The 26984-nt window shown below is 37.6% G+C and overlaps 1 protein-coding gene across 1 annotated transcript; it reads left to right on the forward strand.

The window, feature by feature from the left end:
- Positions 1-26984, forward strand: LOC140157900 (uncharacterized). Its single transcript, XM_072181147.1, has 2 exons — positions 1-154; positions 25235-26984. Exon 2 carries the CDS (start codon positions 25458-25460, stop codon positions 26982-26984), a length of 1527 nt encoding a protein of 508 aa, XP_072037248.1. The 5' UTR covers positions 1-154; positions 25235-25457.

Below are 26984 nucleotides of genomic sequence, written 5' to 3' on the forward strand. Positions count from 1 at the left end.
CATCCTATTGCCATTGTTATAAATGTGCATTGCAACCTGCTTGATCTGGCGTGTATTATTATAATTATATTCCAGATCACAGTTTTCTCGCCGCAGAAGTAACATTTCATCAACGTGAGCAAGTCAAACCGTATGTAGTTCATCAGATTATCAGGTAACGTTTTGCACAGGTAGATTTAGGGGTGGTGCAATTTTTATTATAAATTATGTATTGTTATTGAATATTGTACTGTGTTAGTGTGTAGGTATGCCAGGCAGGAAACCAGACAACTCGCCCCAAATACAACTCGCCCCAACGCTGGACAACTGGCCCCGCGGACAACTCGCCCCAACGGACAACTCGCCCCAGTAGTAACACACTGGCCCCACATACAAACTTATACCTGATCTCATGTACCAATACCTTGTGTATTGGTACATGATTCGGCGGGTATACTTCAGCAATAGCGAATAAGTGGTCGTTTTTTACTCTTTTCAAAACGTCACATGTACACCAAATACAGCCCCCGAAATGGTCTACTTTTAGCGTGCCTTAACTCCGAAACAGTTTAGTCAAAGTTAAAAATGCGATCCCCAACCCTTTGCTTACCTTGGACGAATTTGCAGTATTTTCCGCTAGCTCCGTGTTGAAAAATGTCCGGTACTTGCCCGGTACAAACATAGAAATGGCCACATTTGCTTCAGTCCTGGTATGAATATTTCTTCCGTAATCCAATGGTTCCAACGTGGGCATCATGATGATAGTCTCCTACACAACCAGATTGTGTCGGCCTGACGCTCGTCGATCCTAAAAGTGAGGACAGCGTGAGCTCTTACCTGCGTAAAAGTCTGTTCGACAAAGGCAATAAGGATGATTGACAGCGCCGTTCATTGGGCGGAGCCATTATATTACAGCAGACAGGTTGCGCTGTTCTCTGACCTTGACTGTTCGTCACGTAGACATACCGTGACCTGGGTACACGTACAAAGCTGGCGGGATGCGACTGCGGCCGCCATTTTGACACGCGGTATCTACTCTTCAGAAAAATTACTTTTGGTGACGTTTTATATCAAACAATTTTCGATAACGGATTTCTACTAGGATTTCAATTTTTTATTAATGAAGGTGCATGTAGTTTTGAGGAATAACACGGGATGTTTGAGTTTTATTTCAACTGGTGGTGTAGGAAGGTGAGTGAATTCGTGAATGAGGCCGGGATTGAGGTTTCGTTGTTTCAACGATCCGATAGTAGGATACTAAACGTAGGCTAAAATGTCTAATGACGCCATGTTTACATGAAAACATTAGCTGTTGCGAGGTCAGTGTCGTTGAATTCGTTACCTAAATTCCTTTCAGGATATTCTGATTTCACTTATTTATGATGTGTACGAAAATTCACCATATAAACTCAAAAGTGTGAATGCAAGCTATTATTGCTGACAATAGAAACATTGTTGCAAAGTCATTAAAAACAGGTATGTATTACAGACGTTCTTTGGCAAACGAGATACAGGCCAGTTAGGCAGTCTAATACAAACTCAGATAAGTGTACGAGAGAATATCTTCTCTAGCATACGTAAGAAGGTTTTATCACTCGGCTAGGGATAGAACAATGGTATATCAACAACTACATGAACATCGTTAGTGGCAAAATTTTGTGATAATTATTGCTTGAAATTTCGGTCAATATTTGACAACTTATACTTTGGCACGAACGGCAAGTCGCACATCGGCATTCAGTAACATCACTATCAGTAGAATACACACACTCATCAACTCGAATAGTAATTAATAAGTAGTCAATAGAAAACAACATACCAATTAATATTCTTGGGTATGGCAAGTCCAAAAGGTGCAAAATTGACACCAGAATTTCGATCATCCGTGCGATCACCGTACAGCGAAACCTGTCGAATTCCACTACCATGACACTGGCCAAACTACCGTCGATCGCGACGTTCTTTGCATGTTGTAATCATTTTCGTTTTATAGCGCATAACATTGAATGGAGGACGTAGAGGAGGCCCAAGGAGTTCTACCCGATAATATAATTATGTAATGCCGAGATATACCGTAAAGAATCCACCGTAAAATAGCCTACTCAAAGTATAAATATGGCAAAACAAAACATTATATAAAAAATAATAAAACAACAAAAACAAACAACGCTATGCGAGTTTTGTGTATTTTTTACCGACTCAGTTTGAGATGTTCAAAACTTGCAGTCCTATAAGCTCCTATAAACATATTAAATCAGAAAAGACTATTGAAAGGACTGGAAAATATTTGGCAAATTTTTCAAAGATAAACGAGCACAACTAGCAAAACAAACGCCAGCAGCAGCTTTGAGATATTTTATGGGTTCCGTGCTGTGCACTGACTTTGGCCCCCCTTTTGCACCGCGTGTTAGCGGCGGATTATTGCTGCCACTTACACAAAAACGCCGGGTGTGTTATGTGTTCAATCAATGGTACTGTGACTAAGCACGCGGACCTCGGCGAAAGTGCCAGAACACACCGACGGCGCACCTTGCTTGATTAAGTCCCCGGACCCCATGCAACGCGTGCTTTACACACTGATGTAGGCTACGATCGATTGCTTGACAAGTTCCCGGGTCAAGTAGTTTGCTCTCAATTTGATTAAGACCCCGAGAATCTACGGGCCGTGTTTTTTGTTTGCGACTGAGGCGTATCGGGAGACAGTGTCTTGAAGAAGAAAAATGCAATGATTTTGTTTGCAAAACTGGTTTTAAAGCCTAGTATTAATACGATTTCGGTCTAAATTAATTTGGTTATTGTTTGCCAAATATTATTTATATAGTAACAACTGTCAGGAAAGTTTTCTGGTCATTCTAAACTGTGGTGTTCTATAATATAAACAAAGATATAAAATTATCAATTATAGGGCCTATATCTTTAATTTAAATATTATTATTATTTTAATTATATAATTTAATATTTTCTATATATATCAGATACATTTTTTTAAATGTACATATGAGTACATAATGTATTTTTATGATTTTGATAATTGTGATTGACAGTTAGGCCTATCATGATTCATTTTGTTTTTACAACTTGATCATGATTGATTTAAACACAACGGCAACTTAACTCCCAAGGGGACATGCGTCGCTGGCTATCTCTATATAAATGAGCTATGACCAGCTACCCGAGGGCATAGGTCCCTTACCTTCCCATTTTTAAATCTTGGTACTTTTGTAGGTACAAGGTAGCCCTTTTTCCTCTAACCTGTTTAACATATTTTATAGCGTGCATGTCAAGTCATTTTCATCTTATGGTTGATGACGTTTTTCAGAGAAAATAACTTTTCTCCCACAAGCTCCCACACCCGCATGCCGCACAGACCTTCCTCGCATGCACTGTTAGTTCTACCATATTGGATATTCTTAAACATGTTTAAGAAAACCAACAACAACAACAACACACACACACAAAGATTAAATGTTTCCTATTTTCTCTACAAGTGTTAAACTTCAAACAGGGTTTTCTACGATTTGTGATGATAATGGTCTTCCGTATAGGCTACATTTGCTCTTAGTTTTTCCCAAGTTTCTTACGTGAAACTTACTCTAAATGAATACTCAGGGATTTTTATTTCAAGGGTGACGCACCCTTCTCGTTCTCCTTGTGAGCCATCGGTTTACACCTTGACGTCCTGCCATCCCCCCTCTCTCCCACCTATTTTATCTGGGTATTGGATAAATGTAGATAGTGAACACCTAGTAGACGGTGAACAGGAAAAATATGAGTTATATGCGGGGGGTTATTATGAAGTTTAAAATGAAATCATAGGCCTATGGCTTCCAAATCTGGGGATTTGATATACCAAGATAGGGAAGATCTATAGTTATATGACGTTTAAAATGAAATCATGCATAAAGGTGAACAACCTATATCTTCCAAATCTGGGTGTTTGATTATAGGGAAGACATATACATGATATAACTTGCGCGCGAGAACAGGGAAAAATAACATTTCAAATTATATCAAAACCTACCAATAAACACATTATTGCACATTAATTGGATTCTTTTTACCCATGGTAGTCCCATTTTCTTAAAAACATAATGAATTTGGCCGAGTCCAATGTAAGCTTGGACATGTTTAAACATTAAATATCGCCACTTTTTACATTTTTTTAAAGAAAAAAAAAATAAAGAAGAAAAGCTTGTTCTGAGAGAATAAATAAATTGAATATCTTTCGTGTGAAATGGGAAGGTGTAAGAAACGTAAAAACAAAGTATAAATACAATTATTATTGTCTGTTTCGTGTACCCACGGATAAACAAAGTTTTAACAGATTAAAAAATATGCACAATATATTGTATTACTATTAGTCCTATATTATGTTGTAAGAGAATTAAATGAGAAAGAGTTTCCATTTCGAATTATAGCGGAAAGAAAACACAAATTCGGATTTATACGCGCAAAAGTAACATTTTCCGTTTCCGCGCTCAATTCTTCGAGTAGGCTATGTGTGTTCAATAATGTGTGGGTGGGGGCGTGGGTGTTTCTTTCTGTTTTTGTGATTGCTGTAAAACTACAATGACGATGTACTTAGCTGGCACCCAAGTACCTAAGAAAACAAGACAGTCCGACAGATTTCACCATAGAAATTATCGTCAATTTGGAAGCCTATGGTGTCTTACAGTGCAGCAGCAAGCGCTTGAACGTATATAGTCCTATAGACATTATTATATCATCATGCATGGTACTGTATAAGCTTGTATACTTTTAATGTAGGAATGGGATTTTGACGCAGTAGGCATAATAAACCTTTAACAACCACATCTCTCCACATCCTCGCCCCTACCGACACACACACCCATAAAACGCACACCTAGTACCTTCATGAGCAGTATTGAACACACATAGGCCTACTCGAAGAATTGAGCGCGGAAATGGAAAATGTTACTTTTGCGCCCGGCTTTTGCGCGCATAACTGAATTGGTTTTCTTTTCTTTTTCCTGCAGTGCAGTAGAGAGACATTATTATATCATCATGCATGGTACTGTATACTTTTAATGTGGGAATGAGATTTTAATGTAGGAATGGGATTTTGACGCAGTAGGCATACTAAACCACTAACATGGAATCAAAGAGTGTACAGGACTATCTCTTACTGCAGCCTATCGTCTTGCACAATACCGAAATAGCTGGAATGATCATCAAAAGTCATGACTCATAGGACGACGACGACGTAATTCTAAATCTCATTGACTTCTGTTTTGTTTATTTGTTCTCTCTGCATCCACTCCGGACACACACTCCCCACACCCTATAGGCCTACATATCACGCACCCTCATGACTCACGCATACTCACCAGAAGAATTGAGCGAGGAAATGGAAAATGTTACTTTTGCACATAAACCGAATTTGTGTTTTCTTTCTCCAATAATTCGAAATGGAAAATCTCAGTTTTTATTATTATTAGGTTTCTTTCTTTCAATTACCATGTTGATGATTATACATTTCTGCATGTTGTACATGCATTATTTCTTTCAAACCTAGCTATATATTATATTAATCATACTTATTTATGAAAAAGGGTGCAATCTGACTATATTCTGATTTGTAAATAATTGACAGTTATTTGATCATGTCGATAGATTATGCTAAATGCAGCAGTGCGCTTCAATTCGCCGGTGTTCCTTTGTTAAAAGGGAATTCCTAGTTGGAGACAGTCAAAGAGCTTTAAAATCTCCGATAAATTAATTCATTGTTGAATAATAGCATTTTCATCAACCCAACATAACATTATGTAGGCCTATATTTGATAATGACTATTACCAGTAACACCAGGAGGGGGCCTTTACATACGATATGCTTAATAAATAAAATTTAAATAATAAATAAACTCGGCTTCCAAATCTAGGTATATCAAACACCCAGATTTGGAAGTGGTCCTTTGTTACCAAAAATAAATAGGTGTTTGAATTGGTGAATTGGCGATCTGATACATAAAAAATAAAAAATTATATAATTAAAACAATTAAAGATATATAATTAATTTAGATTTATATCTTTGATTATTAGAGAACACCACAGTTTAAAATGACCAGAAATCTTTCCTGACAGTTGTTGCTATAATAATATTGGGCAAAGAATAGCCAAATTAAAATTAGACCGAAATCGTTAATCGCTAGGCTTTAACCAGTTTTGCAAACAAAATCATTTCATTTTTCTTCTTCAAGGCACTGCCTCCCGATACGCCTCCGTCGCAAACATAAAACGCGACTCGTAATTCTCGGGGTCTTAATCAAATTGAGAGCAGACTACTTGACCCGGGGACTTGTCAAGCAATCGATCGTAGCCTACGCCAGTGTGTAAAGCACGCGTCAAGGCCCGGGACTTGTCAAGCAAGCTACGCCGTCGGTGTGTTCTGGCACTTTCGCCGAGTTCCGCGTGCTTAATCACGGTACCATTGATTGAACATGATCACACCCGGCGTTTTCGTGTAAGTGACAGCAAATAATCCGCCGCTAACACGCTGTGCAAAAAAAAAAAAAAAAAAAAAGGGGGGTGAACCCGGGGGGTGAAAGTCAGTGCATAGACGGAACCCACAAAATATCTCAAATCTGCTGCTGGTGTTTGTTTTGCTCATTTGTCTTTGAAAAATTTGCCAAATATTTTTTCAGTCCTTTTAATAGTTTCATTTTGTCAAAAAGATCTCTGATTTAATATGTTTATAGGACTGCAAGTTTTAAACATCTCAAAGTGTGATCTCCGAATTATTTTGAGGCTTTTTTTTATACCTAACTGAGTTGGTAAAATAAAATGCACAAAACTCGCAAGCGCTTTTGTTGTTGTTGTTTATTATTATTATTATTATTTTTATAATGTTTTGTTTTGCCATATTATATACTTTGAGTAGGCCATTTTATGGTGGATTCTTTACGGTGTATCTCGGCAAGGCATAATTATAATTATAACATGCAAAAAACGACGCGATCGACGGCAGTTTGACCAGTGTCATGGTAGTGGAATTCGACAGGTTTCGCTGTACGGTGATCGTCCGGTGATCGAAATCCTGGCGCCAATTCTGCTCAATTTTACAACTTTTAGACTTGACATACCCAAGAATATTAATTGGTATGTTGTTTCTATTTATACTTAAGTATTATTAAACAATTAATTTCTACTGAGTGCGTGTATTCTACTGATGTTTCTGAATACCGATTGACATTTATTTATGTGCGAATTTCCGTTCGTGCGCTTTAGTGTACTAATAAGTTGTCACATTTGACCAACATTTTCAGCAATAATCATCACAAAATATTGCCAATTGACGTTCATATAGTTGTTGATATACCATTGTTCTATCCTTGTAGCAGTGTGATAAAACCTTCTTACGTATGCTAGGGAAGATATTCTCTGCGTACTTATCATTGGGGTGAGTTGTACGTGGGGCCAGTTTGTATACGTGGGGCGAGTTGTCCGTTAGGCGAAGTTGTCCGTTGGGGCGAAGTTGTATTTGGGCGAGTCGTCTGGCATTCGCCAGGCAAACCCAGTTCCAATAATTGAAACTCCCGGCTCCGACCGGGAGTTCCAACAGGTACTGTGTATGTGTTTGTATGTGTTTAATATGCATTCACATACACACTTAGCCGTCGGTATGAAGAAATCGTTGCTCCAAAACTGACTGCAAATTACACATTTGTAATCATTTTTCACAACAAAATATGATATGAAAACACAGGTGAGCAATGTATGAATATATGGAGAGGTCAAACAGGTTGTTAATTATTGTCAATAATAATATTTTGTGACATTTATAATGAAAACAATTAACATTCAAGACACCCTATGGCACCTTCTACAACTTGAGAACAAGTCCTCAAACGTTCGAAATTTGTAGTTACTACAACTGAGGCAAACCTTAGTTAACACATTTGCTAGTCAGCGAAATTCACCTAGACCGGGGACTAAACACAATACATATTTACATAGAAATTTCAATTTTTTTCAAGAACAGGTCGGTCAAGGAAACCTACATAAATATGTTTTCTATACTTCACTTGACCCAAATATATGACTTTTATGGTGATGAGGAGGGGGTGATGAGCCAGTCGCACATGGAATTTTAGAGGGATTTTGATAGCAGTTCCATTAAAAAAAGCTGCAATCGCCATGAGACTAAGATCTAGAAACACCCCTAAATGCCGTTTTGGGGAATTTTGCTAGCAGAATCTTTTTGATGAAAGTCAATCTTTGACAAGATGTAGGCCTAACTTTGTTACGGAAAGCGCTATGACAAAGATGTTGTCAGTTTTGGCTTTCTTTACCCAAGGGCTTTAATTTGATATGTAAAATGATGCAGTTTGATGGCAAATTTGAATTCACCTAGCAAACCTATATTGTGCATGTGTACCCCGGTCTGGTGAATTACATGTATACTAGAGGCACACAGCATCATCATCCCTATATTAGGGATGACCAATGAACCATCAACTTGATTAGAACACTCCCATAGACATGCAGGGAGCTCAACTGTGCACTGCTTGCACATACATTTCTAAATTGATCTCATTCCTTTATTTTTCAATATTTTTCTGTAAAATTTGGGGAAGTTACTGCCAATTATATTTTGTAACGATCTTGCAAATTACAGCAACATAACTTATTTTGTTTTTCTGTAAGTGCGAGTCAAAATTGGTCCATCGCCACAGTGCGCTTAATTGCCAGTGGCTGAGTTTAGCACTGCTCAAGAATGGCACAAAATATTCAAATCAGTAAGATCAGGTGAAAACCGTGGCCTACTGAGCTGTAATTTGGCAGAGTTGCCAGTAATACCTCTATCATACCCTCTGTAAAAAGGTTAAAAAATTGAACAAGTAGATCTCGAGTTACAAATTAAATCACCAGCTTCCCTTTGGAATTTTTATATTCCTTTCAAATCATGTTAAGAAGACACCTTTCTGAACATAAATGTGAAGTTTCGTGCTCATTCGATGTATTGTTCACCTGATCTTAACCCTAAACGTTTTCTTATATTTAGGCCTATAACATCTACAACTTGCTGCTGGCTATACCTTGTTTAGGACTTTCAAAAGAAGTACCTGAATGTGCAACCATAAGGTGCGCTTCAGACTCCTTATTGTACGTGCAATATTGTATGTACAATATTTTTCGTGACGTCAAAAAGTATTGCACGTCCAATAAATATACGTGCCTACTGACGAGTTGAATCAGATTAAATAACGCGCTATAACCCTGACGGTTCATTGTTTGCTAAATCCAAGCGAGGTCACCCGAAAATCTATGCAAGAGAAATTTCTACTGCTGCTGATGAAAAATCCTAGAGTGCGTTTGTTTTTTTTTCTGCACTTTACCAGTAGGCCTAATAAATTCATTAACAAATAAACATAAAATAAACATTTAGAGGAATGTTTTTACTCACTGCTCATCTGATCCACTTTCTCAGGAAACTAAATACCGATACTCCTTAGTTTTATCCCTGACTTTCCAGACATAATTATGAGTAAACATCAAATTTAATGTTTACAAAACAATCAAATATATATACATTCGTTTGCATTTTGTACATTAATATTAATATTAATAATGTACAAACATTAAAAAAGGGGCCTAAGAGTATGTCTATTTTAATCATATACTAATTCCGCCATGCCCAAACATATTTTATATATGAAATCGTGTAAAAACAGACCACTTGTAAATCTATGGAACCCCAAATTCCAATCAAAAATAAAAACAACTTTGTTATCAAATACACTAGGCCTATACATGTGATTACAGGATTTTAATAAATAAATAGATTAACACGGATAACGGACGAGAAATATTTGGCAATACCGCCGGATTTACCACAGAGCCAGTGGATAAAGAAATTAATTAAAATTAAAACAAATTAAATGAGAAAATGAAAGCAAGGACATTTGGTGAAGTATTGTTTTAGAATCTGAAGGAGTCCTAAATGTTACCCAGGCCCAGGACACTGATTAATGTAAATTCGACCCATAGTTATTTTGTCTACTTTTGCCAGCATTCAACCTGTTCAATGTAATTTATGCCTATTTTCAATAAAATTCAAATCTGACGTCACGGTAGGCCTATCAACGTTGTATCGCGTGCACAAATTATGATTCGAGACTATTTCATTTGACACGCTTGTATGGATTTCAAAAGATCGGTCCTATAATAGATATCGAATAGAGAATTACAGCAGGAGGCTTTGAGGATGCCGTAATCCTCTTGACAATCAACCAATCAGAGAGACATATTCAGAAATATGTTCGTATAGCTGAAACTCTTTCAACTCTGAAATATATATTTCAAGTAATCTCGTTTCACATTTAGCAGCAATTTGGCTTGCAATAAAGCCACGAAGGGACGGTAATGCTAATATACGATTTCAGTCAAATATTGGTACAAATATACGATTTCGGTCAACTATTTGGCTATTCTTTGCCCAAAATTATGAAATATTTATTAGTAACAACTCTTAGGAGGGTTTTGAGTACTTTTAACTAAATAATGAGGTAAAATAAAAGAAAACCCACTTACAATTTCGGACGCTTAACTGTGGTGTTCTAGGGGAATTAAGATATCACAATTAACATGTTTAATTCAAAATCGTTGTCCTACAAGCACATGTTAAATGACTCGATTCACATTATGTATAAGTTGGGACATTGTCAGATTGTGTGAACATTACAAATACAAACAATAAGGTTGAAAAAAAAGCCATTTAAAAATGATTTTAAAAGATCGTCTATTTTGTAGCTTACACTGATTAGACCAAATATCTGCCTCTGACGAAAAAAAATGTTTTCCATGCTGATTTGTTTTTGTAACGAGTATATCATTTCAAAAAGAAAGAAATAAAGGCGGATATTACTTTTTAAGATCTCAACGCAATTACTATTAATAGGCCTATAATTAATGAAAAAGTATAGAAGGCGTTGCATCCGGTCTGATGAGGGGGAGGGACACAAGCCGTTTTGGCAGTTTTCCTATGTATTTTCTAAAATTCAGATCAATTGGGGGGGGGGGGGTCTCCCGTGCCCCTATAAAGCTACGGTTACTGCATTAACACGTTTATGGATGTATTGTGATGATCATAGGTAGGCCTATAACATACACCATCATAACATGCCTCACCGATATCAACATGTAAAAAGGTGTTGCAAACTCATAACACAACGTGTTATAATGTAACAAATGCTATGCCAAAACTTAAAAAAATAATAAAAATATCAATATCAATAAAATCAAAACCAGAATAAATACATAGGTCTACAAATAATACTTAAGAAACTGACTAAATCAATATATGACTAAATATATATGAATCTCTAAATCAATTAATCAATCAGTAATCAATCAATCAATAAATAAATAAATACATAAACAAATAGGCCTAAATAAATAAATCTATAAATAAACAAATAAATGAATAAGAACTGAATGTGCCATTTATATTATCATTGCAATTTTAATATTTTTTTAAATATTAATATCAGTATTAATATTATTAACTTTAAAGGTGCCCATTGATTATGTAATAATTCAAGTACAGTTGAATACAAGAAGACATAAAAAAACTGTTCATCATTCCGTTACACGAACACTGCACTAAATTTACCACTCTTAGAAATTTGGCAACTCCGTATCAATTAAGCAACCAATGATTGTGGCAAAATATATATTTTCCGGTACATACTTTTTATTGTACGTGCAATACTTTCTGACGTCACGAAAAATATTGTACATACAATATTGCACGTACAATACGGAGTCTGAAGCGCACCTAACTGTTTCAAAATAGCCCGCGATAGTCATGCAGGTAACTCCGAGGTCAAGCATTGAATTGGTTTGAACAAAGATACTCATAATGTATTGAGTGCTACTTTGGTTTGAATGAGGAATACTACAGGAATACACATGAGCATGATGAGGATAATCTCTATTGTTGTGAATGAGTCAATGACCTTCAAAACTTAAGATTTTGTTTACATGCACCTACTAACTGGTCATATTAAACCCAATAACATTGAAATTCTTGGTTGTGAAAAAAAAGTTCACCTACTTAGTGCAATTTTGATTTTGTGCCATATCGGCTATCTTGGATGATTTTTGGCAAATGTCCCTAAATGCATGATTTCAATGCCTTGGTTTGAAAAAAATAAGTTATGCCAGTGACTAGTTAAGTGCCATTTCATAAGAAACCCTTTGATACTTTCACAATATGCTTGTTTCATGTTTGCAAATATGTTAAAATAAAGAAATATATAAAGGTAAATATATGCTTATGCCAATTTTGCTCCCAACTGCTATTTTTGGACCTTGTCATTTTATTTCGCTCCAATGACCGATCAGAATGGGAAACTTTGATAATTCATAATTCGAAAAGTTTTTGACCGATTTTGACCATTTAACCACCAAAATACTTCTGTTGATTAGTTCTACTCAGAAAACAATCTTTTGTAGCAATAGGGTCAACATGAAATTTTGATGGTTATCCCTACCTATATCTTTGTGTCAAAAATAGTATAGTACAGTGAATGTCTATTTTAGGCAGGTCGAAAGGGGGGGGGGGGGCAAGCCATTTTTGGCACAGATATTTCGGGCACCATTTCTATATATTATTACACTTTTAAAAGGTGTAGGAAAACGTTACGAACACATTAAAATATGCAAAATTTCCTGCTCACTGTGCTCGCATTATATGATAACACAATTTAAGGGTTTAAATTTGGGTTCCCCAAAATCTTTCATGGGGGGAGGGGCAAAGATTTTTGGTACATCAAAAGGGGGGGCAAATGTTTTTGACATGTCAAAAGGGGGGAAAGCTTTTTTGGCACTGTTAAAAGGGGTGGGGGCAAGCAATTTTTGGCAGACCATTTTGTAAATTCACCACCCTGGCCGGGAGTACACATTATTATTGTAGGTATGCTAGGTGAATTCAAATTTGCCATCAAACTGCATCATTTTTAAATTAAAATCAAATTAAAGCCTTTGAGTAAAGAAAGCCAAAACTGAAAACCTTTTTGTCATAGCACTTTCCGTAGCAAAGTTACATCTTGTCAAAGATTGATTATGCACCCTCAGTTGAGTTGTTTGTTGACATTTGTGATGCCACCAGAGTCTGGACGTCGATACCAATTGGTCCTGTCCAGTATTACTTTAGATGTAGATGTAGACTTCCATCAAAAAGATTCTGCTAGCAAAATTCCCCCAAACAGCATTTCGGTGGTGTTTCTAGATCTTAGTCTCATGATGATAGCGGCTTTTTTTAAATGGAACTGCTATAAAAATCACTCTAAAATTCCATGTGGGAGTGTCTCATCACCATAAAAAAATCATATATTTGGGTCAAGTGAAGTATAGACAACACATTTATTAGGTTTCTTTGACCGACCTGTTCTTGAAAAAGTTTGAAATTTCTATGTAAATATGTATTGTGTCTGGGCCTGGTCTAGGCGAATTTCGCTGACTAGCAAATGTGTTAACTAAGGTTTGCCTCTCATACCTAATAATTGCACAGCCCCTTAGGGTCAACCATGGGTGGTCAGGTCTTTTATCTTCCTGAGTCTGAGCTCTTCTTCTTCTTTCCGTTATTGTGCATAAACCTCCTACGAGTAAAGTCGAGTATACTCGCACAAATGGTGGCAGGCTCTCACACATACATGTACATGTAACAGGCATGAGGCTAGACTCGCTTGCCAGTCTTGTGTACGGTACGCCGTTTGTACACCGAGACTGGCTTATGCCATTTTGTGTGTCAATGGGATTTACACACTTAACGTTTTGCGCAGCTCAAACGTTTCAACAATTTTTCAGTCAATCTATATGAAATTGGTACTCACATCTCTGATCTCCAAGTCATAGTTATCCTATTTAATGTATCCAAGTAAATAAAACTTGGAATTTCTGATACTTAAAAGATAATTTCCAAGCCATCGACCCCCCCTATGTCCGACGAGCGTGTTCCGAGATGAAACAATGCAAGTCACAAGATCTCGCGAGATGACCCGCCTCTTTTACAGCCGGTTTCTGTCGTTAAGTCATGTTCGCGATACAGCCACGTTGCACTCAGGGGTCAAGACTAATCGGTTACGACGTTAACAATGAGTAAACAAAATGGCTGGGAAAATGGAGAAAATTGTGTCCCTAAAAAGTGTTTCATCGTGATGATCAGAAACCTCACAAAACTTTTTTTGACCGCCTGGCGCGCTGGATATGCTAATGATTCATTCATTTCATTTCATTTCATTCGGCTGCTTCGGCTGCGAAGCAGGCGACTACAAAGTTTCTCCATGTACTACGAACTGAAGCCAAAGTGGCAATGGCATCTGGCAGTAGAAAGTTGTCGAAATCCCCCAACAGTTTTTGCACATACATGTAAGACAAGTAGGATGTTCTTTGCCTTCCAGGTCTTCTTTTACCATGTAATGGGGTGTAGAGAGCATATATTCTGCATGGTTCATCTTCCTGCATCCTCAGGATATGTCCCAGGAATCATAGTTGTCATGATCTGACAGAGTTGATAAGAGTAGGGATGACCAATGAACTATCAACTTGATTAGAACACTCCCATAGACATGCAGGGAGCTCAACTGTGCACTGCTTGCACAGACATTTCTAAATTGATCTCATTCTTTTATTTTTCAATATTTTTCTGTAAAAATTGGGGAAGTTAATGCCAATTATATTTTGTAACTATCTTGCAAATTACAGCAATATAACTTATTTCATTTTCCTGTAAGTGCGAGTCAAAATTGGTCCATCGCCATAGTGCGCTTAATTGCCAGTGGCTGAGTTCAGCACTGCTCAAGAATGGCACAAAATATTCATGTCAATAATTTCAGGTGAAAAACGTGACCTACTGAGCTGAAATTTGGCAGAGTTGTCTGTAATACCTCTATCATACTCTCTGTAAAAAGGTTGAAATATTGAACAAGTAGATCTCGAGTTACAAATTAAATCACCAGCTTCCCATTGGAATTTCCATACACCTTTCGAATCATGCTAAGAAGACACCTTTTTGGGCGTGCCGCACCCGCCCTGTATTCTCTGACTATTGACCTACTTTCTCACATGCCGCAGTGTTGAGAAAATATTTGTGCCGGTTATATCCCAAACACCCACAGAGGTGATAGTTTACTGGCGAGTTTTGTAATTATTACTTGATTTTGATATGTAAGTAATACGATAAAGTCGTCATAGGCAGTAATGTGTTTGTATTAAAAGAAATAACAAAAATAATTATTTAAGTAATAGAAATACTATTTGGAAATTGCAGCAAGATTTGCAGATGTTTTTATTTGAACAGTACCAGTTCACCAGTTTTGCTAGTTTTCCTAATCTTTGGGCTAAATTAATAGCATCGTGAAGGTCATATATCATTTTATACTGATAGCTTCGGCATGTACTTAAATACAGCTTGTATATGTGCATTGTGTTCAGTGTGTACATAGGCTATTTACTTTTCAAATCTTGTGACAAATAGTGCTTGCTGAGGCATTATAGACAAATTATTAGAATGCATGTGCACCAGTAGAAATAGCCCAGGTTGAATAAAATAAATAAACATATGAATGAATATTTTATTCCCTGGATTATTTTTGTTGGGACAAAATAATGATATATAGTTTGACGCTTTGAAATAGGTATGATTACGAAAATGTTTTAAATAACTATTATCTACAAAAGTTTTATAACAATGTTTTATATAAAATGTTAACACAAAACGTCTTCTGTTATGATGTGAAGGGTTAATATAAAAACAGGGAAAATCTGCTCCAACTGACCAGCAGAGAACAAAGGATAAGCAATGGATAAGATTATAAAATCAAGCAAAATATGACACAACCTCCAATGGGGGAATAACAAACGTATAAACGTATAAAGTTAAAAACTCTTTTAACTTTGTTTATACATTTTGTGTTATTCCCCCATTGGAAATCGATGTTGTGTCATATTTTCCCTGTTTTCAATTGTGAACTTGACTTACTCATTCTTTCATTTGCCCGCCCTATTCCTTTTAAAGGAATTTTTATTGAACATAAATGTGAAGTTTCGTGCTCATTTGATGTATTTTTCACCTGATTTCAACCCTAAACGTTTTCTTATATTTAGGCCCATACCAATCTACAACTTGCTGCTGGCTATACCTTGTTTAGAACTTTCAAAAGAAGTACCTGAATGTGCAACCATAACTGTTTCAAAATAGCCCGCGAAAGTCATGCAGGTAACTCCGAGGTCATGTATTGAATTGTTTTGAAAATACTACGGGAACCAGCACCTTTTGTTAGAAGTCACACATGAACATGATGAGTGAAGTGGATAACCTCTATTGTTGTGAATGAGTCAATGACCTTCAATGACACTTAAGATTTAATTTGCATACACCTACTAATTGGTCATATTAAACCCAATAACATTGAAATTTTTGGTTGTGAAAAAAAAAATACCTGGACTTTCGATTTTGATTTTGTGCCATATCGGCCATCTTGGATGATTTTTGGCAAATGTTCGCTAAATGCATGATTTCAATGCCTCCGTTTGAAAAAATAATTCATGCCATTGACTAGTAAAGTGCCATTCCATAAGAAACCCCTTTGATACTTTCACAATATGCTTGTTTCATGTTTGCATTATGTTAAAATAAAGAAATATATAAAGGTAAATATATGTTTATGCCAATTTTGCTCCCAATTGATATTTTTGGACTTTTGTTCCAATGACCGGTCAGAATGGGAAACTTTGAAAATTCATAATTCGAAAAGTTTTTGACCGATTTTGACCATTTAACCACCAAAATACTTCTATTGATGAGTTCTATCCAGAAAACAATCTTTTGTAGCAATAGGGGCAACATGAAACTAGAAGGCTATATATTTGTACACAAATACGGCTATACCCGCATGTTATCGAAACTTTCACTCCTTATTTGCTGAGGACTTAAAATAAAGAAATTGTAAAAAGTCGCCCAATTGGGCAGGAAATGTGTAAAAAGTGAAAGTCCAAGTCACAAGCTTTAATTGAATGTAGGTTGCACTGTCGTAGCACTTAAAATAAAGAAATTGTAAAAGTCCCCTCCCAGGGGAGTCGTCTCTCTTACTCTCCATAGGTTGCTGTTGTCAGTATCTCTTACTCACAGTGAGGCTATGCAATATGATTAGGGGAAACTATTCCATAGGGAGTATGTAAATTAAATGGAACAGCCATTTCAGAGGGAGTATGTAAATTATATGGAACAGCCTTTTTGGGGGCCATTTCATAGGGAGTATGTAAATTAAATGGAACAGCCAATGGGTATGTAATTTAACTGGAACAGCCTTAACGCTTCGTGCTGGTATTTCCAATTATGATATAATACGATCTGTCTGTTTAGTCTTACGTGTGTGGGGTGGATGGGTGTGTGGGTGTTAGTAACAATATAATTCTCAGGTGCTATCTGCATATTCTGAGCCCGGAAGCTGCTTTCTTTGATGAGAAACGGCCCGCCCTTTGTTTTAACATTTGGGGCCCTGGGACCCATAATATTTGACTTATGAGGCCTATGTACATAATTATGTTGAAGTATAATTCTCTAGTGCTATCAGTAGACCTAAGCTGGCCACTGTAGCTACTTTATTTACTGAGTAATGGCCGGCCCTATGTTTTAGCATTTGGGGCCCTGGGGCCAATATTATGCGATATATGGGGCTCATATGTACATATAACAATGTAATTCTCAGGTGCAATCTGTGTACAAACTCTGAGCCATACAGCTGCTTTATATGATGAGATACGGCCGGCCCTTTGTTTTAACATTTGGGGCCCTGGGGCCCAATATATATGACTTATGGGGCTCATGTACATATGTTAAAGTTCGATTCTCAAGTGCTATCAGTAGACTCAAGCTGGGCATTGTAGCTGCTTTATTTACTGAGTAACGGCCGGCCCTATGTTTTAGCGTTTGGGGCCCTTGGGCCCATATTATGTGACATATGGGGGCTATATATACATATGACAATATAATACTAAAAGACCTATCTGTGTACCAAATCTGAACCCTGTAGCTACTTTATTTGCTGAGAAACGGCCGGCCCTTTGTTTTAACATTTGGGACCCTGGGGCCCATAGCCTTGTACATCTGGGGCCAAAATGGGCAAAAGGTACATCTACAACTTAGGGCCCATACATATGCCACTTATGAGCCCTAGTGATATTGTACTTTTAGAGCTAGGCTTGTCAATCTGTTGCACCATATTTTAACATTTGGGCCCTTGGGGCCCACAATATATAACATATGGGGCTCTTGTATATTTAAGGGTAGACGAGGTGTTGTTGGTCGAAGCAACCATAAAAATCGATTTTCAGTCTCTAGATCAATAAATTATTGGCAAATAACACATTGATGTTTTGCAAAAGTTCATTCTACAAACTACATAATTTGAAAACTTGCTTAATTTATTGCTGTTAATGAGTTATGTACATTTTACAAAAGTGTTGTTGTTTCAGCCCTCTTTACAACATAACTCAAGAACCACAGGACCTACAAAATTATTTATGTGATATTTGAATTCTTCTACACGCCGCAAGGAAATGAGCAATGTAATTTTGCCAAAGCTCATTACCATTCGCAAGATGTTGTGAACTACCAAATCGCAACACTTTAAAATAGTGTATTACCTTAAGGTGGCTGTGTACTCTCAGACATGCATGTAGTAAAAGTGCAATAACTTTGTAATTATTCGCATAAAACATATAAAAGTATACATTTTTATGAAGGCAAGACATCAATAAATCTTAATATAAATACAGATTTGGGGTAAAAACAACAATTTTGAAGAAAATCACAAAAAGTGAGTTTTTGGCAATATTTGTTAGGTACATCATAACAAAAAAACACTCTTTCCAAAATATTTTATTTTGTTTTTAGCTCAATCTTGAGGCTCCATTCCAAAAACGTTTTTTTTTTATTTTTTGATATTGGCCTTATTTTTTGAGATATTGACCATATAAGGCATCAAAATGAACTTTTTAAAATTCAAAAACGCCTATTTGCACAAAATGATGCCCAAAATCGGAAATAGACCAAAATATAAAAAATAAGAAAACCGTTTCTTGAGTCGATCATGCTTTTACGATGATCATATTTGCTTACCTATAGATGCTGTATTTATTGAGTTATCGTGTACCTAAATCGTCATTTTACCGAGAAAATGAACATTGAAATAATGGCCGTTGAAGTTTAAAGTGGTCACATTTTGCACTTTCATCGAACCTCACATGAGAATGCGACAGTTTTCGTTTTTGTAACTTATATTACGTGAACATCGGGTAAATCTACAGCCCCTTGAGAAGTTTGAGCGAAATCCATTCATAACTTGATATTTAAATCGGGGAAAGAACTTGAAAAACCCACATTTTATCAGCTAAAACGGAGCCATTTGACCACTAGGTTTTTGTGAAATCAGTGCTTCCGTGGTGTTTCCATAAGATGCGCCGCGATGCAGATAAGCGTCGGCGTATGCGTCAGCGTATTTGTGCGTTAACAAATTGCGCGACACGCAACGCGATGAGTTGTTGCGCGTGTACCTTGCTGGTACAACAAAGATTTTCTTTCCTTTTCAATTTCAAACACGAGTGGAATAGTGAAATAAAATCCTTAAAATATTGCAGTTGGAGTTTACAAATCTGGATTTTCATTCCTTGTATTTATAAAAAACATAACAAGGCACAAACATATCATAAAAACTCAATTTTGAGAAAGAAACAATGGCTAGAGTACACAGCCGCGTTAAGAAATAAAGGGTAATGCATGATCCTTTACACGAAAATAATGTGTCCGAGGCAGTAAAATGGGTGAGGCGCAGCCGAACCCATTATTTAAACGTTTTTACTGCCGAGGACACATTATTTGCGTATAAAGGATAATGCTGCACCCTTTATTTCTATTCTATTACCACAAAATAGTGTGATTTAAAGAGAAAATATCAAATTTTTTGCCCAAATATTTCAAGTTTACCTCAAGGTGGAGCGATACGCGTAGCCAAAGCGTATGCACATTCCAATAACACAACCTAACATTCCATTCTCCCTATAAGCAGGTATGCACATACAATAACACACCCCTGACATTCCATTCTCCCCTACATAAGCAGGTGTGCTGTGCGCTCTGCTGTGCGCTGTGATGATAGAAGAACATAAAGTTTGTTGCCCTTGACACTTTATCGCTAATTATTGGTCTGTCACGTGACGCGTTTCAACAAATCACAGTGCGCGATTTTGAATAATGGGTCGTGGGGGTAATAGAATTGTAAATATAGAGTACCCCTAGGGCTATCAGTGTACCAACTCAGGGCCCCGAGGCTTCTTTATTTGACGAGAAACGGCGTGCTTTGTATTTTCACATTTGGGCCCCTAGGGCCCGTGACCTTGACCTCTGGGGCCAAGATGGGCAAAAGGCACTTTACTGGGTAGGGCCCATAAGTGTACCACATATGGGTTCCAAGGCCTTTGTAGTTTTAGCGCTAGCCTTGACAGAATGATGTGTTTGATGGAGAAGGAGGAGGAGGAGGAAAAGGAGGAGGAGGAGGAGGAGGAGAAGAAACCACAGGATGGTAATATACCCGTCCATGCTTCGCATGCGGGTATAATATTGATGGTTAGCCCTAATAAGAGGCACAGTGTTGGTGATGGTATAGACCCTTTCATTACTAACATGGTCAGTGCGCTTGATGTTCAGCATTATCCTTTAACATGATGTACCAAAAGCGTTGATCTTATTTTCCATATCAGTAGATATCACCTAGGACTCACAGCCATAGAGCAATACTGTAACACAAGTGGTGTTAAACAGCTTGACTTATGTTGCAACAGTAATTGTTGGACTTCTCCACAGATGCTCCAGTTTCCAAAATGCATACCAAGCAAGCGCCTTCCGTCGGGAGAGGTCCCTGGTGCTAGAGCCCCATCATGGAACCAAGATATTTAAAATCAGTGACATACTTGATAGTGGTGGCTGAGGATTGCAGTTGATGGTCATGTACTCAGTTTTGGGAACACTGATGATGAGACCCAGGCTTTCTGCTGCAGCCGCTGTTCTGGTCAGCTGTGCCTGTGCCCGCGGGATGGAAGATTCAAGTAAGGCAATATAATCAGCGAAATCCAAGTCGTTCAAAACCTTGGCAGCATAATGCCTGGAGCGACGCAGGTGTGTTTCAACACCACTGTCAGTCCCCTCGGTAGCCATCGTCATCAAATAGTCGATGAGAACAATGAATAGGAATGGGGCTAGAACGTCCCCTGCAATACTCCAGTAGTCACTAGGAAGGGATCCGAGATGTTGCCATCTACCAATACGGCACTTTGCGAATTAGTATACAGTACACATATGTGAGTGGACGTGGCGAATCAGCCGTAAAGTCGGCAAATTGTATTCTGAGTTAAAGTGTAAAATGTATGTGAAGGTCGTATTCATAGGTGTATCAATTCGTTGCGACAAGTATCTTATCAAACGCTGTTTAAATCAATCAATAATACTACTGCTGAAGAGGATAATAAGCTTCTACCTATTTCTATAGAATAGTTCTTGTCTTTGTTTGCTTTGGCTAAATCCTGTTCAAGTGGTAGATAACTTTTTTGTCTAGGTATGTATAATCAACAATGAACAATGAGAGGATATTTCTGAACCTCGTTGACTTGGGGATGATTTGAAATGACTGCCAATTATGACTGTTGGATATTTATTACCAGAAATGTAGAAAAGGAGACACATGTAGAACCGATAAAAAATACAATTTTGTCGAAGGAACAGAGTTCAACAAATCATAACCCCGCTTTTGGATATCGTTTGAAGTCAAATGATATACCATTTCAAAGCTTATGGTATATATAATTAAACATTTTGCTAGGCAAATCCAATAAAAAGAAACTCACTTCTTTAGCTTTCGCCATCGTCTGATGGCTTGATCACAAGTGTCTTGGTCCACTGCTTTTCCCGAAAACGGCTTGTTGACATTTTCCGAAGTGATGTTGTTTTTGTTTTGAGCAGTGGATCGTATACGTGATCGAGAGAGCGATACCTTCGTCATGTTGATTGCTTTGGCCCCCTTTTTGCGGATTTGGATAGCTTCCCTTATTCTTCTGGTGAATGCGTTTGAGAAGGGAAGAAATTCAGATCCACTGCTCAAAACAAAAACAACATCACTTCCGGGAAATGTCAACAAGCCGTTTCGTGGGAAAAGCAGTGGACCAAGACACTTCAGTGATCAAGCCATCAGACCAGATGGCTAAAGCTAAAGAAGTGAGTTTCTTTTTATTGGATTTGCCTAGCAAAATGTTTAATTATTTAATCTACAATCCTACAAAATGCATCTATTTACTTATGGTATATATTTTCTAAACACGAAATAAAACAAAATTGACCGGGGCCGACTTTACGGCTGATTCGCCGCGTCCAGTCACATATTGCCTTTGCGATGCTCTCTGGGATACCATAGTGCCGCAAAACAGAAATCATCTTCCTGTTGATTGAATCAAAGGCTTTCTTGAAGTCAATGAATGTTATAGTTAGTGGAAGTTGGTAACTATGGAAAGCCTCCATGATTCTACAGTGGTCCATTGTCATTGTTCAGCAAGGCACAGAAGTAGTCCTTCCACTCTGCAAGTAGTTCTTTGTCGCTTGAGGGGATTTTCCCATCGATCTCTTCTTTACTTTGGGATTTGATCTCTTCTTCTTCCCCGAGATGTATGGATTATTTTCAGTGTTGTAGTCGAGTCCTCATCATCCGAGTCCGAGTCCGAGTCCTTGGTGTCCGAGTCCAAGTCCGAGTCCGAGTCCCTGCCAATTTCTAATGTCCGAGTCCGAGTCCGAGTCCGAGTCCTCAATGTTCGAGTCCGAGTCCGAGTCCGAGTCCTTATGTATCAAATTCAAGTCCTGGGGTTTTCACCAATACTTTATCAACGTAGGCCTATACTTAACCAGAATTTTAGTTCTCATTCTTGTAAATACATAATTTGATAGTCCCACCTAGCATGCCTCGTATTGTTTTGGGGCTGTGCAATAATTATGCGAAGCCCGGGGAGGGGTAAAATTGCAAAAAATGCTTATTCCCTCTCGGCCTACCAAAAATTGCTTGCCACCCCCCTCCTGGCCTGTCAAATATCTTTGCACCCCTTTGCACATGCCATTTTTTGAGGATCCCAATTTACAAACTTTAAATGGTTTAGATATAATGTTGCGAGCTCAGCGAGCAGAGAAATTTGCATATGTAAGCATTTCCGTAGTTTTCTAAGCCGTTTTAGAGCGTTTTATTTGGAAGGTGCCCGATATGTGCCAAAAACTGCTTGTTCCCCCCTCTCGGCTTGCCAAAAATCACTTCCATCCTCCCTTTCGATCGGCCAAAAAATTCTTACCCCCAATTTTACATTCAAGTACCCGCCAATGCTCATAATTTTTGCTCAGCCCCTTAGGTAGCATACCTTGGAAACTGAGTATAATCACAGACTCACAGTAACTTATTAGGCTTGTGTTTTAAAGAGGCAAAAGATGCAATATTACAATCAAAATATGACGTCACTACCAAACTTCTGCTGCCAAACGAAGGGGTGTTGGATCTGGCTGTAGGCCTATGCAGTATTATTCTAGGGGGTGGGGGGGGGGGTCACTCACATGAAAGGTGGTACGGGTATGTGCGGGGGTGTCAAGGGTCCCTTTTTCAGGCTCTCCGGCAGTTCCTTATATACCCACATTTGCATCATGCTCCAGTTCATTGAGCCTAACACTCTGAAAATTGTAGCTCTTTAGCTCAAATTTGGGAACGAAAAACATTTTGAATTTGTTAGCTCCAAAGCCTATAATTTGGCCCAATTTTAGTTCGCAGACCTCCACAAAAATGTTGAAATTTCAGTTCATCAAGCTCCTATTTTGCCCCCAAATCAGTTCTTAGTTCCCAAAGTTTGGCGCCGCACACCCCTACCAAAATTTAACTTGAGTGCCCCAGAGTATTATTATTATTCATGTACATTCTAGACTTGGGTCTAACAAAACAGTCATGTCAAAACAAACGAATATGATTAAAATCCATTTAACCAATTAAAGATATATTAACTGAGAGCAAGCTTGCTTTTTGGTTGTACTTTTATTTACAAACTTAATTTATTTGCATGCAAAATTACGTAAATTACCGTAATCATGTGATGTGATCATTGATCAAGCATAAAATAAGTTTACAATAAACGAAAATAAAATACCTAAAAAGACCCTACTTTGCCGGACTCGAGGAGGACTCGAAGCCGAGTCCCCGAGTCCTTGGGGTCCGAGTCCGAGTCCGAGTCCAAGTCCTTAGCTTTAGTTCGAGTCCGAGTCCTTGGAAAAAGGACTCGAGTCCGGAAGTCCGGACTCGAGTCCGAGTCCGAGTCCCGAGTCCTCCAACACTGATTATTTTCCATGTGGTGTTGTAATTGCCATTTTCATTTGCTACTTGCAGGTCTTCCATCTGCCTGTGTATACATAGAGGCAAGTTCATCAGCCCTATATGACTCGTTGAGCTGGGTGTTGAGCTTTCTCCACACTTCTCTGGCATGGTGAGTTCTAACAAGTAGATATGTCTTCTTGGCTGCAGGCTTTCAGTTAAGTTGAGGTTCCTAGCAATTTCATTAAATTCCTTGTCTGTTTCATTAACAGTGTTCTCGTCAGCTAGTTTATATTTTTTGGTAATGTTGTCTAGTATTCATTCATTGCTATCCATCTTGTGTAGTACCCCCTTAAGGAAGAAGTGGGCCTGCCACCTCATTCTTTTCACCACGCTCTCTACCTTTTCCAGAGTTGCGCATATATTTTATGTTATGTTATGTTACATAACAGTAATTAAAGTATACACAGTGTTAGTAATTAAAGGTGTTTTTCAGATATAAGAAACAATACTCACTCAAGAAAAATATAAAATTGGATTTATGATCATCTTTTAATTGGGATTGGGATATTTCAGTGCGAGTACCTGTTTTGCATCTGAATATTTTTTGCTACATTGTATATGAATATATTATGAACGACCCAGATTGATTAGAGGTTAATGACTGCGCATCAGTTGTTTTGAGGGTATTGTGATTGAAATATCTAAACATTGTGCTTTGGAACCAAGGAATATCTCGAGGGGCGCGTCCGCATATTTACAAGTTATTATCTGTGATTGGATCGCACTTGCTGCGTATATTAATGAAGTTATGAATGTGTTTTAAGTGTTAATAAATGTTTTCTTAACATTCCAGTTCTTATGGTCCAGTGATATATGGTGTGAAAGCTACTACCAGGATTAAAAGAAGCCTGCCAGGTTCCTGGTTACACCATGCTTGGTGCTCTTCAGGACAGCATTTGCAAGAATTGACTTCTGTGGTTATCTCAACGTGTGCATGACAACTTGAACTAAACCATTTATTGATGGACTCTTCTGACTGAAGTTCACAAGTCAACTGCATACTATTACAGGTGACAATGAAACTTTTGAAATCATTTTCTTGTACATATTGTGGAATCAACCACTATTCCTTCGACAAACTTAAGGCCCATGTTAACAGACATCTCAGGAAATATGTGCGGGCTCAAAATCACCAAAAAAATGTGTTTTGCCTGAAATATTTTATTCATAAAGGTAACCTGACAAAAGACACTAAAAAGAAGCCATATCAGTGTGAATATTGTCAGAGATGCTTTGCGTACAAATGTGACCTGAAAATACACATCAGATTTCACACCAAAGAGAAGCCATTTCAGTGTGAATATTGTCAGAGATGGTTTGCACAAAACAGTAACCTGTTAGTACACATCAGAATTACTCATACTAAAGAAAAACCTTACCAATGTGAATATTGTCAGAAATGCTTTGCCGTAAAGCAGTATCTCCAAAAGCACAAGATGACTCACACCAAAGAGAAACCATATCACTGTGAGTTTTGTCAGAGATGCTTTGCGCACAAAAGTGACCTGACAAAACACATCAGAATTCACACCAAAGAGAAACCATATCAGTGTGAATATTGTCAGAGATGCTTTTCGATTAAGAGTAACCTGTCAGTACACATCAGAACTCATACTAAAGAGAAACCGTACCGATGTGAATATTGTCAGAAATGTTTTTCCTCAAAGTATTATCTTCAAACTCACAAGAATACTCACACCAATACTCACATCAAAGAGAGATCATATCACTGTGAGTATTGCCCAAAAGGTTTCGCAAATAAGAGTAGCCTTAGAATACACAGGAGAATTCACACCAAAGAGAAACCATATCAGTGTGAGGACTGCCAGAAATGTTTTGCTTACAAAAATAGCCTCAGAAACCATGTCAGAACTCACAACAAAGAGATGCAACCATATCACACCGAAGAGAAGCAACATCATTGTGATCATTGCCAGAAAGATTTTACACAAAAGGGTCACCTTAAAAGTCACATTAAAAGAGTTCATCTCAAAGAGAAACCATATCAGTGTGAATATTGTCAGAAATGTTTCTCTGAAAAACATCATCTTGAAACCCATGTCAGAACTCACACAAAAGAGAAACCTTTTCAGTGTGAATACTGCTTAAAGTATTTTACTCATAAATGGTATCTTAAAAGTCATGTCAGAATTCACACCAAAGAAAAACCATATCAGTGTGAGGACTGCCACAAATGCTTTACTTACAAAAATAGCCTCATAAACCATGGCAGAACTCACACCAAAGACAAACAACCAATTCACACCGAAGAGAAACAACATCACTGTGATTATTGCCAGAAAGTTTTTACAGCTAAGTGTAACCTTAAAACTCACATCAAAAGAATTCACACCAAAGAGAAACAACCATATCAGTGTGAATATTGTCAGAAATATTTTCCTCAAAAAGGTAATCTTGAATACCATGTTAGAAGTCATACGAAAGAAAAACCCTACCAGTGTGATTTTTGCTTTTATTTTTTCGCAAGTAAAGGTACCCTTAAAATACACCTCAGAATTCACACCAAAGAGAAACCTTTTTAG

This window comes from Amphiura filiformis, chromosome 7, assembly GCF_039555335.1.
Source record: "Amphiura filiformis chromosome 7, Afil_fr2py, whole genome shotgun sequence".
In the NCBI taxonomy this organism is placed as follows: domain Eukaryota; kingdom Metazoa; phylum Echinodermata; class Ophiuroidea; order Amphilepidida; family Amphiuridae; genus Amphiura; species Amphiura filiformis.